Raw genomic sequence first — 11,209 nt, 5'->3', positions numbered from 1 at the left:
TTTTAAATTTAAAAGTAAATACCTATTTTTGTTCCTTCTTTTGGGAAAAAAAAAAAAGAAACAAACAAAGCAATCCACTAGCCTTATATGAAAAACCCACCTTCTTTTAATATTACATTATTTTTATATTATCTAAAAATTGGCAAAACAAAATTGTCTTGTTTTGTTTTCTGAAAAAAAAAAAAAAAAAAAAAGCCAAAAACCTGCTGAAAGAAACAGACACTATTTCCATCTTCATTTCAACTTTTCAAAACACAGAACATTATTACAAAGAATTTTAAAAAAGTACAGCAGTCATCATCTCAGACTGATGCAGAAGTAAGAAAATACTGATGCAGAGTTTGGTTCCACTGGGGAAGAAAATCAAAAAAGAGTTGAAAAAAGCATTCTATCTTCAACTATTTAAAAAACAATACAAAATAAATTATTTCTTGTAAGGACAATGCTGGACAAGATACTCTTCTTGCAGACAACAGGAAGTTCAGAAATGCATTTTGTTCTGAATAACATTTCTGACATTTCACATATGCCAATATTGACTCATTTCTAGCATTCTGCATTGCTAAAATTTGAACATTATTTAGGAATGAGATGTGCTGAGCCACTTGTAAAAGCAATTGAACTTATTTTTCATTAAAGAAGTCTTAATATTTTGAAAGAAACTACACCTTATGAGGAATTAAGTCTTTCCATATTTAACATTGACATAGTTAACAATCTTACTGGTACTTTTCCAACAGTATATATGCTAGTGGAGAAAACCTTTATTTTATATTCAAATTATTCCATCTGCTTGACAACAATCTATTAGGTCATAAGACAACAAGAGAAAATGAACATAGATCTTTAGCTTTTGAGTTTTACTAACTCTTATGGGAAAAGAGTATTGCTTTATGATGAGCTCATATCTGGGAGAGCATTAAGTGACTGCATAAAAATGAATAATAAAAATACTGGCATATAAATAGGTCATGAAGCTTAATATGCTCTTCTTGTATTAATCTTACTTAGATTTCTGGGCTTTAAAGTGGAATATCACAGAACTGACAGCAGAAAATGACTGTGGGCTGTTTACTACAACTGTAAGTTAAAGTTAAATCACAAAATAGAAGGATTACAGACTCAAACAGGGAAAAGCACTAGGTCAGGACTGCAATCTCTATTAATTAGGTATCCCAGCTGGACAGTGGGTATGCAGCTGTTAACTTGATCAATGACTTACCTAAATGTCATCTCTACTGATTCGCTTATAAATTACCAGCAAGTGAGACTAATGTACAGGTGCTAATTTATTTAAACTGTTCTCTGCAGTTCTACATAGCTTTATAAACTGCATCTGGCACCTAATGTTAGCTGTCAGTTGTACTTAGACATGCCTGTCCTAACGACTCTGTTCATTAGAAATGAGCACAAATTATGAAATATTGTGAAAAATGATACATCAAATGGAATGGGCAAAGCAAATCAATTAGAAAAACTTCATAGCACATATTCACACATAGGAGAATAAAACATCCTAGCTTCAGAGTGAGGTCTATAATACCAATTAAAAAGCAATTGGTAGACTTGTGCAGAGTTATATATCAATTTGCTGGATTTAACTTTTCATTCCTAAATAAAAGCATCAGTAAGAGGCAATTCTGCTTCCACAACATCCAGAGGATTAGCAAGTAAGTCAACTTATTTTCCCATTTAAAACTTTCACAATACCTAAAACTCCAGTGAAGGACAGAATCCTATGATGTCTACTTTTGAAATACACTGCAAAGACTGATTAACAGAAGACATGGAGGTATATAAGCACTCATCAGAAAGAATTATGGCTGCTCAAAATGTAAAGCTTGATAATTCTCCTGCCAGTGCTTAAGGAGCTTTTATATTTTTATAACAGAAATTTAATTATGCATAGCAGACACTATTACACACTAATTATTTCCCAACACCTGACAGAATATGGAGAAATCAAACGTGTAGGGCAGACACTTGGTATCACCAAACAAAACACTACTCTTTTGGCTCCACTTCTCCATCTTTTCAGTAACAGAGTCTGCAAAGCAGTCCTATATTTGTCACCTTCACTGCATTTGTAAAATCTAATTTCCAGAGTGAGTCTGCTTTTATTAATGGTGGAGCTCAGTTAATTTTGTGCAAATGATCATAGTGCTATGGACTCACAAAGAAGAAACCACTACTTAGATACGGCCATTCGGCATTTTTTGCAGTCTTGCTTTCTATAAGCCTTCTCCCTAGACCCTGTCAAGGAAGGATGCCAGACTACAGACTAATGCATTCTCCTACCATTAACCTTTCAGACAAACTGAATTATCAGCATCATCACTGTACTGTATTAACATGGGAGGTATTCTGGTGATAGGTCTGTGCATGCTTACTTTACAAGAAAGTAACTCAAAAAGATAAAGGTCATTAAAGGTAAGAAAAAACATCTGAAAAATACATGAGAAGAAAATTCTATAGTTTGTACAGAAATAAAAAACCCAGTGAAGGAAACAGCCTGCTATTACTGCTGACCTCAATGAATATTTTGACTGTTGACCTTATCCACCCTGCACTGAGACTGGCAGGGTCTCTGCCCTGGCACTTGTTTGTAGAAGAGCAGAACAATACCTACAACTCTGAACGAAAGTAGACACAGTATCAGCGCGTAGCTTTGTACTCATTACGCTTAATTTCCTAGGGATTTGTGACTTGAAATCAAGCTTCCTTTATGGATTTTCAGACACCTGATAAAACTCAAGTCTCTTTTCAGCCTTTTTCTCAACAAGCCACTAACTCTATGTCTCTCTGCCTTGCTGCCTATTTTCAGAGTAGTTTTCAGAACTTCGTGTTGAAGCCATTCAAACATGTTTGAAATCAGCCTGTCTCACCATGTACAGATGCAGTTCTTTCTTGGAGTAAGTACACTGTCAAGACCTCTTACGTGGACACAGCTGTGGAGATAGATTTTTGCCACTGAGAGAGGTAACAAATGGCCTCCTCACCCTGAAAAAACTAAACCATGGACACCTCTCTCTTTGCACTTGCCACAATATTACACCTGTCCTAAGGGCCCCGCAGATACACTGAGCTGCCATGGCTGTATCAGCGTATCAGCCACAAGACTTCATGCAGCTTCACCTAAGAGTGAATGTCACCAAATTACATTTCTATTCCCTACCTCTGATGTGTGATAAAATAAGACAGAAATGACAGAAGTCAAGACCAGGTAGGACATAAAAGAAAAAAATCTATGCAACAAAACATTTTTCTGAGTGATAGGGAGCATATCTTTACATGCAGCTAAATGACAGAGAGAAAAAGGAGGCCACCCATCTGCCAGTCATGAGAGGGAATGACAGTAAAATAGTATGTTTGTAGATACCGATATGAGCTTAAATTCATGTCTATATTCAAATCCTTAAGCTTAAACAGTGTGTTGGTTGTGAAATACCCTATAAAACTTAATTTACATTACCAGCACCCACCATATCACACAAGAAAACTCTAAATATACACAGCAGGTCAAATTGTGGGTAAACATTTTGAAATGCTACATAAACTTCTACAGTGCCTCTTATAACCTCAGATCAAAGGGTTTACCCATTAGTACTTTTAAAAAGAACCTCATGTGCTTTAGCAAGATATAGCATACAGTTCTATACTGTGATGTCTGACCTCACACAGTAGCAGCGGTAGAATTTCTATTCACAGTCACAGTTGCAATGTATAGTAGCATTCTTCCTTATTCTGACAGTTTGATTAAAATTCACGGAGAGCTGAGGGGCTCATGCTGAAGTGAAGTGCTTTCAATATCTGAAACTCTACAGTAAATTACTTCTCCAACAGAGCATCTGTACTTACATCAATATCCTCTTGGGTAAAAGTTTCTGGATCTTCTCCCATCATGTTGGCTAAATGTCTCTTTCCTAGGTTGAACTCTTCAATCTGTTTTTTAATAAATGCCTCCGTGTACTTTTCAGGTCCTGAGGCTCCTACATTTTTTCTCTGCACTGCTGTAGTGGTATAGATCAGCCTTAACATCTGAAAAAATAAATAAAACAACAGTGAGACTTATTTTACATTTCTGGCATAGTGAGCTCTAAATAAAATGAATAAATGAATATAACAAGCTATTCATACCTATAACAAGATTCAACACATTACAGTAATAAGTGAGGAAAAGCAACGTTACTCATTAAACTATTTTCTTCCAACAGTTTAATGTCCATAAACAGATAAAAATATTCTAAAAATTGCACATTTTCACACATTACAATTAGTTCAGATTTTTCTGATGGAAACAAATGTAGTATCCAATGTCAGGAACATTCGCAAAAGCAAAGGACAGCACTGATCAACAGATCCAGTCTTAAAAGAAAACAAAACTCCATCAGCAAATATGCAGGTTTTGCTTTCACCTAAAGGCCTCCCACAACAAAGTATGAAAAGAATATGTGGGGCAGCTCCCTAGTGGTATTTCAGAAGCCACTGACCAAATACTGCTAAAGGCTCTGGAAAGGCCATGGAGTGCTCCTTTCCTACTGGCAATGCCAGAATGGTTCTTAAACTACTTCACTGTCTCAAGTAGAATAATTAGAAAAACTAGTAGGGCAGTTCTCACCAGCACATACTACCTAGCACTCTACCAGCTCAGAGGCCAAAACTCAGGGGACAGTTATCTTCAGATCTTCGCAGGATGCAGGTTTGGTCTTACTTCTACCAAGACAATCAGTAGTTAAGATGACTAATTTCAATCGAGCTCTCTGTCAGAAAACAGGAGCTTCACTGACAGAGTTGTAATGTCCCAATTCTGGCTGAGTGCCAATATTATGCACTATTTTGGCTCGCCAACATTAGTATTAAAGTCCTCTACAGCTTAATTATTTCACGAACTGAATGAGAACTGATTATTTGTGTGGTCTTCTGTGGGCGGGGGAGGGAGGGAATCACAAGAAAGAAGGCAGTGTGGGATAGAAAAGCAGAGACAGAAAAAGAATCACTTCTGATTCAGAAAAATGCCCAGTTCTGTTCATCAGATAGTACCCTGAAATGCTTCACTCCCGCCCTTTCAAAATCTGCTTTGTGAGCAGACAGTACAGTTTCACAAGGCAGAGAGAGCCCATCTCACAGTCCACCCCTGCCAGCATTCTTTCCTCCACTCCCTTCACTTGCCCTGTGCGAGCTCTGGCACTTGGACTCCTCTGCAAGCCAGCTCAGCTCCCTACATGTGGCAGAACACTAACTTCTGCTTCATCCCAAGAAGTGGGCAGCTCTCAGCCAAGCTGGTAAGTCTGAGCAGTTCAGAGAGGGCTCTGAGAATTGTCAAAGCTGGCACAAGAAGGTGGCTGAAACACAACTGGGAGCAAGAAAGTAGAGGGGAGCCCTCTCTTTACCTTAATTTCTTTGAGTAAATTATTCAACTGCCCCTGCTGCTCCTAGAGCTGCCACTTCAGTCTACCTGACAAGTGCCTTGTGGGGAAGCCGTAAGAGGAGCGGCTGAGGTCACTCGGTCTGTTCAACCTGGAGAAGAGGAGACGGAAGGGAGACCTCATTGCAGTCTACAACTTCCTTGTGAGGTGAAGAAGAGGGGCAGGCACTGATCTCTCTTCTGTGGTGACCAGTGAAAGGACCTGATGGAATGGCCTGAAGCTGTGTCAGGGGAGGTTTAGGTTGGATATTAGAAAGAGGTTTTTCACCCAGAGGGTGGTTGGGTACTGGAACAGGCTCCCCAGGGAAGTGGTCACAGCACCAAGGCTGAGAGAGTTCAAGGAGCATTTGGATGATACTCTCAGACACATGGTGTTACTCTTGGGGATGGTCCTGTGCGGGGCCAGGAGTTGGACTTGATAATCCTTGTGGGTCCCTTCCAATTCGGCATATTCTGTGATTCTGTGATACCTTCAGCCAAACGTTAAAACCCAAACACACACAGCAAAGTGAACTAGTTAGGGTTCTGATTACAGGGAATAAAATAAACATAGTATTTGAAATTATTAAATGTCCTCCAAGTCATGAGAATTGTCTTCTCCAGATCACAATTTAGACATGCTGAGCATTTTGATGGATTTCACCATTCTGAGTTAAGCTAATAAGAATAGAATAAAATACTTGCTACCTTCCTGTAACTAACACAAATATGACAGTAATCTCAAAACCCACTTATAACCACAAGTCTCATCAAAACAAGATTACATGGATATATTTGCAAGACAAACACAAAAGCAGATCAAACTTCCACTTTCTGTTAGTAATGCAGTCAGGTTACAGGAACTTTTCCTGTGACAAGAAGCTTTTGGTGTTCTGCATTACATGGTCAAGTCCTACATGAACAGGAAATGAAACACAGTTCTTCTCTGTACTTTCACAGAGCCCAGTTGGTATTTTGAACATCTGGCAACCCAGGATGCACTGATCCAACTAATCCAATTTGCTGCACATATGTAAAGCTATTCATGATCAATTTACCCATCTATGACTGTCTCAGTCTTCAATAAACAAAATCTAACAACCCCACTTGAAATTTCAATTTGAAATTAAGACTACAATATCCTGCCTTAAACCTGTATATAACACATGCCTGGGCTGCAGGATGGGTCCTATGAATTCAATCAGGTTTGATACAGAAGGTAAACTAATCTTTGAATAAGGTCACATAAGTCAGAAAGAACTGACTCTCTATGCTTCTATAATCTGACAGAGATAAAGATTTGTCCCCCAAGGTATGCACCTCAGGAAACTAACCAAAACTTCTGCCACAAAAGATTTAAGAACAGGTCCAAGGTAGAATTTGATGCTGAAGAGCCTGCTGCTGCTTCATTATCTCCACAGCTTATATATATATATATATATATATATATATATAATATGTAATGCTAATCCTAGTTTGTCCCTTTTTCTTTTCTTTTTAATATTCACGTTTTCTGTGAGGTTACACTGACATATTCAGAATTAAAAGAAAAATAATCAAAATTTTAAATATACACATTTTCCACAGGCAAGGCTCTGATGATTTCCTTATAAAGTAATAAAAAAAAGTAGAGGTATCTCCACATATTCCCTATTCTTCTCTCCTAGTCACTCCTCAGGAAAGAATTCAATTCATCTTCTGTCTTACTTGTCTAAATAGTAACTAATTATTTGTAATTCTTGTTAATGAACATATGATTCCTTATTACTTGGCCCAAAATAGCTTTCTTGGCATGCTTTAAACAGAATACTTTAAAAAAGATTGCGTTCATCTTATTCCTGTCAATTTCTATTGTAATTTTCTCATTTTTGTCCTCCTTCCCTCAAGCTATTCATATTCTTCACTAGTTTCAATTCGTCACTAATCGAAAATCCCTGGACACACAAACTGTTCATAATTAGAAAACAGCCTCTTATGCAAATTAATATCTATTGTATTGGGTACCTCTTCTGGGATAAGAGCACTATTTCATGGGTGGCACAGGCAGGAACTGCAAAGCACAGCTAAATGCTTCTGGCATTTCAGTCATACAAGAAAGCGTGCTCCTCTACTTTGTAGAGGAAATCACAGAGGTTTGCATTCACTTCTTACACATTTCATAAAGCATTACTGCAGACAGCAGCCTCACCATTTTTAAAACAATAATAATAATAATAATGCTTATTAACAGTACTCCTGAAATAATACGCTCTTCCACCAAAACCAGGCTCTGTCTGTTTATTCATTCTGTTCATTTTGCTTCACCAGAGCTATATGGATACAAAACCCATACGTATCACTAACAGAGGAAACAAGCTTCCCGTACTTTAAGAATGAGAAGTGAATCAAATTCAGGAGACTTAAATTCAAGAGCCAAAGTTGTCTGTTTTACAACAAGACACAGTTACAGAGATAGAAGACAACGCTACATGATGTGGCAGACACATGGTCACACCATTTTCATGATTCTTCCATGCTCTAAGCTGGCAGACTTCAACCACCTCCTTTTCCAAAACCACACAGTGCACAAACAAATTCGCACTAAAAAGTTATCTCCAGGATAGGACTTCAGTAAGACATGTGGAGCTGTATAACCACATCAGCACGCAGGAGTAAAGTTGTTCCAATTGGTATAAAGCTGTCCAATGTTCCAGTTACTGGCGCAGCCACTGTTACTGAACCCAGTAGACATGCAAGACACCAACAACAGTCCTCTGATCACTTGTACAAGAAAAACATATTATGTAGCAATCATACAGAATATAAATGCTCAGAGCCATCCCAGTTTCTAAAAAATTGCTTTTTGCTCAATAGGCAAGTGTTGCATCTTTAGTGTGCTGTTTCACAAAAATGTGTTTTAATTGCTTTACTTAAAAAAACATTTATATAATCTCAGACTTCAGTTGGCCTACAAACTAATTATTTGGACCAGTATCAAGTTTATGTTTCAGAAGCATTTTGCAAAACACATTAGAAAGTATCACAAGTATGCACATATGCATAAGTGATTTTATATTCCTTTTTATATCAAATTTCACAAAGTATTTCATCAGAAGAAACTTTTTTTTTCCAAATTAAGTCCTTTGACTGGCAACTATAAAACTGTATCTCACCCCTCCAGAAGACTTACTTTCTGTGCGTGTTAGACCAAACCCACATATTAAGTTTTCTGGTACACTGGGAAAACAAAATAGCTCTAAATATATAGATATATGGTAAGTATCGGATGCGCATAATGGGGAAGAGAATTTATATCTGATTGTTTTGAGGCACAAGTTTTCAAGTAGTAACAGGCTTTTCAACTCTGGCTTAGTTAACAACTGCAAAAAAGGCTTCTCCATTTCAAGCATGCAGTTCTGAAAGACTGCCATCAAAGAAATATCTCTTTCTGATATCAGCACATATACTATCCACAGTGATTTAGTACTCAACCTAATCAAATTCAACAGGATGTATGGCACTCTGAACCCTTCTGCTGACAACAAATATTCAATTACTTCAGAATCAACTGATAGTAACTAAGCTAGATCCTTTTTTCTTTATAAATTGTACTAAATCTCTGCCGTTTGCTTATTGGAAGAGTAGAAAACTAAACCTGTTGCTCAGTCAAGGCTAAGGGAACTGGAATTACAAAGTTTCTCTTCCATTTCTTCTCTCAGTGCAAGACACTTAAAAATTAAAAAAAAAACAAACAAAAAAACCAAGAAATTAAAATTTCCCCCCCCACTAAGAGAGACAAGAAGTAATGAACTAAAACTACTGTGAGGGATTTTCAGGGCAAGCACCACAAAAAAGTTTCTGAACAGTAAGGACAGATAAGTTTTTGATGTAAGAAATTGTTACAGAAGGTCAGAACAAGGATACATCAACTTAATACCCTGTCCTCCACAGCAGTCTGTATCAGAGCACAAAGACAAGATAAACAGGCAGTGATAATTTTCCCAAGGCACTTGCCTAGTTTCCAGCAATCTGCAGTTCAGACATGCTGATATCTTGTTTTTAATGATCTTCAGTGGAATCTTCTTCTGAGTTTCTCAACTTGCTTTTTGTATTCACATAAATGCTTAATATCCTGAATATCCTCACCAAACAGTTTCACAAGTTAACTACACCCACTGGAAAGAAGAGTGTCTAAGTTTTCTGGGGCCTGTCTCCCATTAGTTCCCTTCATATCCTTTGGTTCACAGACAGCTAGAAAATCTGTATATAGCTATAGGCTATCCTGTACTGATCCCATCTCTGTGGCAAGAGGAGCAGACAAATGATCCCTCAAGGCCCCTTCCAGCCCTACCTTCTACAGTGACTCCTCCTTTGAGATCATTTCCTCATTTACAATACAAATCGCTTTCAGCTCAAACTCAGGCATGTGCCTGGACAGAAAAACCAAGTTACTGTCATAATCATACCTTTGATACATGATAACTAAAGCAACACAAACTATTCAAACCGAGAATGAAACTGAGCATTAGAGTATTTTCAGTCTTATTCTCTTTGTCCTTCCCTCCATACCTTAAGGGCATGTACTCCTGACTGCTGCATAAAGAACTACCCACACGGGCACCAGGCCTTCACCCCTAATGGGTAAAGTTAATCTAGAAGTAACCAATATAAACAGTTCAAATTGCTCCTTCCGGTATTACCTTTCATTTCCTTACTGCATCTATCTTCTGTTACTGCATAGTTTGGTTTAGTTCAGTCACGAACAGTTCTTCAGCCCTTATTATCCTAAATTACTTCGTAACTTGAAAGTGTTACCAGCAGGCCTTTTTATCTACTTGCTGGTCACCGATTAAATATATATACAGGTGTATCAAATACCCCTGCACAAACAATACTGACAGCAGCTAAGCTTTTTAATTAAATGGCAATCAGCTGAACACCGGTACCTCTCAAAACAAAGTGATCCTGTTTAATCAGAAGTTACCGCACTTGTGGAGCACATTTGTCTCTCCACTGCAAGTATTCAGAGATGTGCCCTGAGCAACCCAGTCTAAAGGAAGATGTCTCTGTTCATGCCAGGGGGTTGGAATTAGATGGTCTTTAAGGTCCCTTCCAACCCAAACCTTTATGTAGTTTCTATGATTCATTACCTACTCACATGCTGCCCGAACATCATTCACAGAATAGTCAGGATTGGAAGGGACCTATGGATATCATCTGGTCCAACTTCCCTGCCAAAGCAGGGTCACCTGAAGCAGGTGACACAGGAATGCATCCAGGTGGGTTTGGAATGTCTCCAGGGAGGGAGATTCCACGACCTCCTGGGCAGCCTGTTCCAGTGCCACTCTGCCACTCTCAAGGCAAAAAAGCTCTTCCTCATGTTCAGGTGGAACTTCTTGTGTTTTAGTTTGTCATTCAAAATTATCAACCTAAAAATTGCCATCTTAAAAGTACTTCAGTGCTGCCTTCGCTCTATACACGCCTCTGTTAATTCTAGTGAGATACACATAATAAATCACGGCTTAACCACGCTGCTTCTGCTTCACATCAAGGAAAACAAGTTCGGCACTCGACACTCCCCGCCCCAGCGCTGCCGCAGCCCCGGGGCACAGGCAGCACCAGGGGGGCCCAGCCGGGGCCTCCCATGCGATGTCACCGCGGCCGAGACAGCCCGGCAGGGACAGCCGGGCTGGGGACGCGAACCCGCGACCCCCACCGACCCCTCCCGCGTGCGCCCTGCTCTCACCTGCGCGCGCGGCCCCGCGCCCCACCGCCGGCACAGCCGGAACACGCGCCCCGCGGCCGCCGCCATGACCGCGCAGCTCC

At 39.0% G+C, this 11,209-nt stretch overlaps 1 protein-coding gene across 1 annotated transcript in view; it reads right to left on the bottom strand.

Annotated features, from left to right (window-relative positions):
- MRPS9 (mitochondrial ribosomal protein S9) overlaps nt 1-11,195 on the bottom strand; it is a 33,582-nt gene extending 22,387 nt beyond the window's left edge. The window contains exons 1-2 of the mRNA XM_017817387.1: nt 11,130-11,195; nt 3,859-4,038 (exon numbers count right to left, since the gene is read on the bottom strand). Of these exons, the coding sequence (XP_017672876.1) occupies nt 3,859-4,038; nt 11,130-11,195 (246 nt within the window). The remainder of the gene's footprint in view (nt 1-3,858; nt 4,039-11,129) is intronic.
- Nucleotides 11,196-11,209: the final 14 nt, after the last annotated feature.

This window comes from Lepidothrix coronata, unplaced genomic scaffold, assembly GCF_001604755.1.
Source record: "Lepidothrix coronata isolate B3197 unplaced genomic scaffold, Lepidothrix_coronata-1.0 Scaffold60, whole genome shotgun sequence".
NCBI classification, from domain to species: domain Eukaryota; kingdom Metazoa; phylum Chordata; class Aves; order Passeriformes; family Pipridae; genus Lepidothrix; species Lepidothrix coronata.
This window is presented reverse-complemented; position numbering and strand designations above follow the sequence as displayed.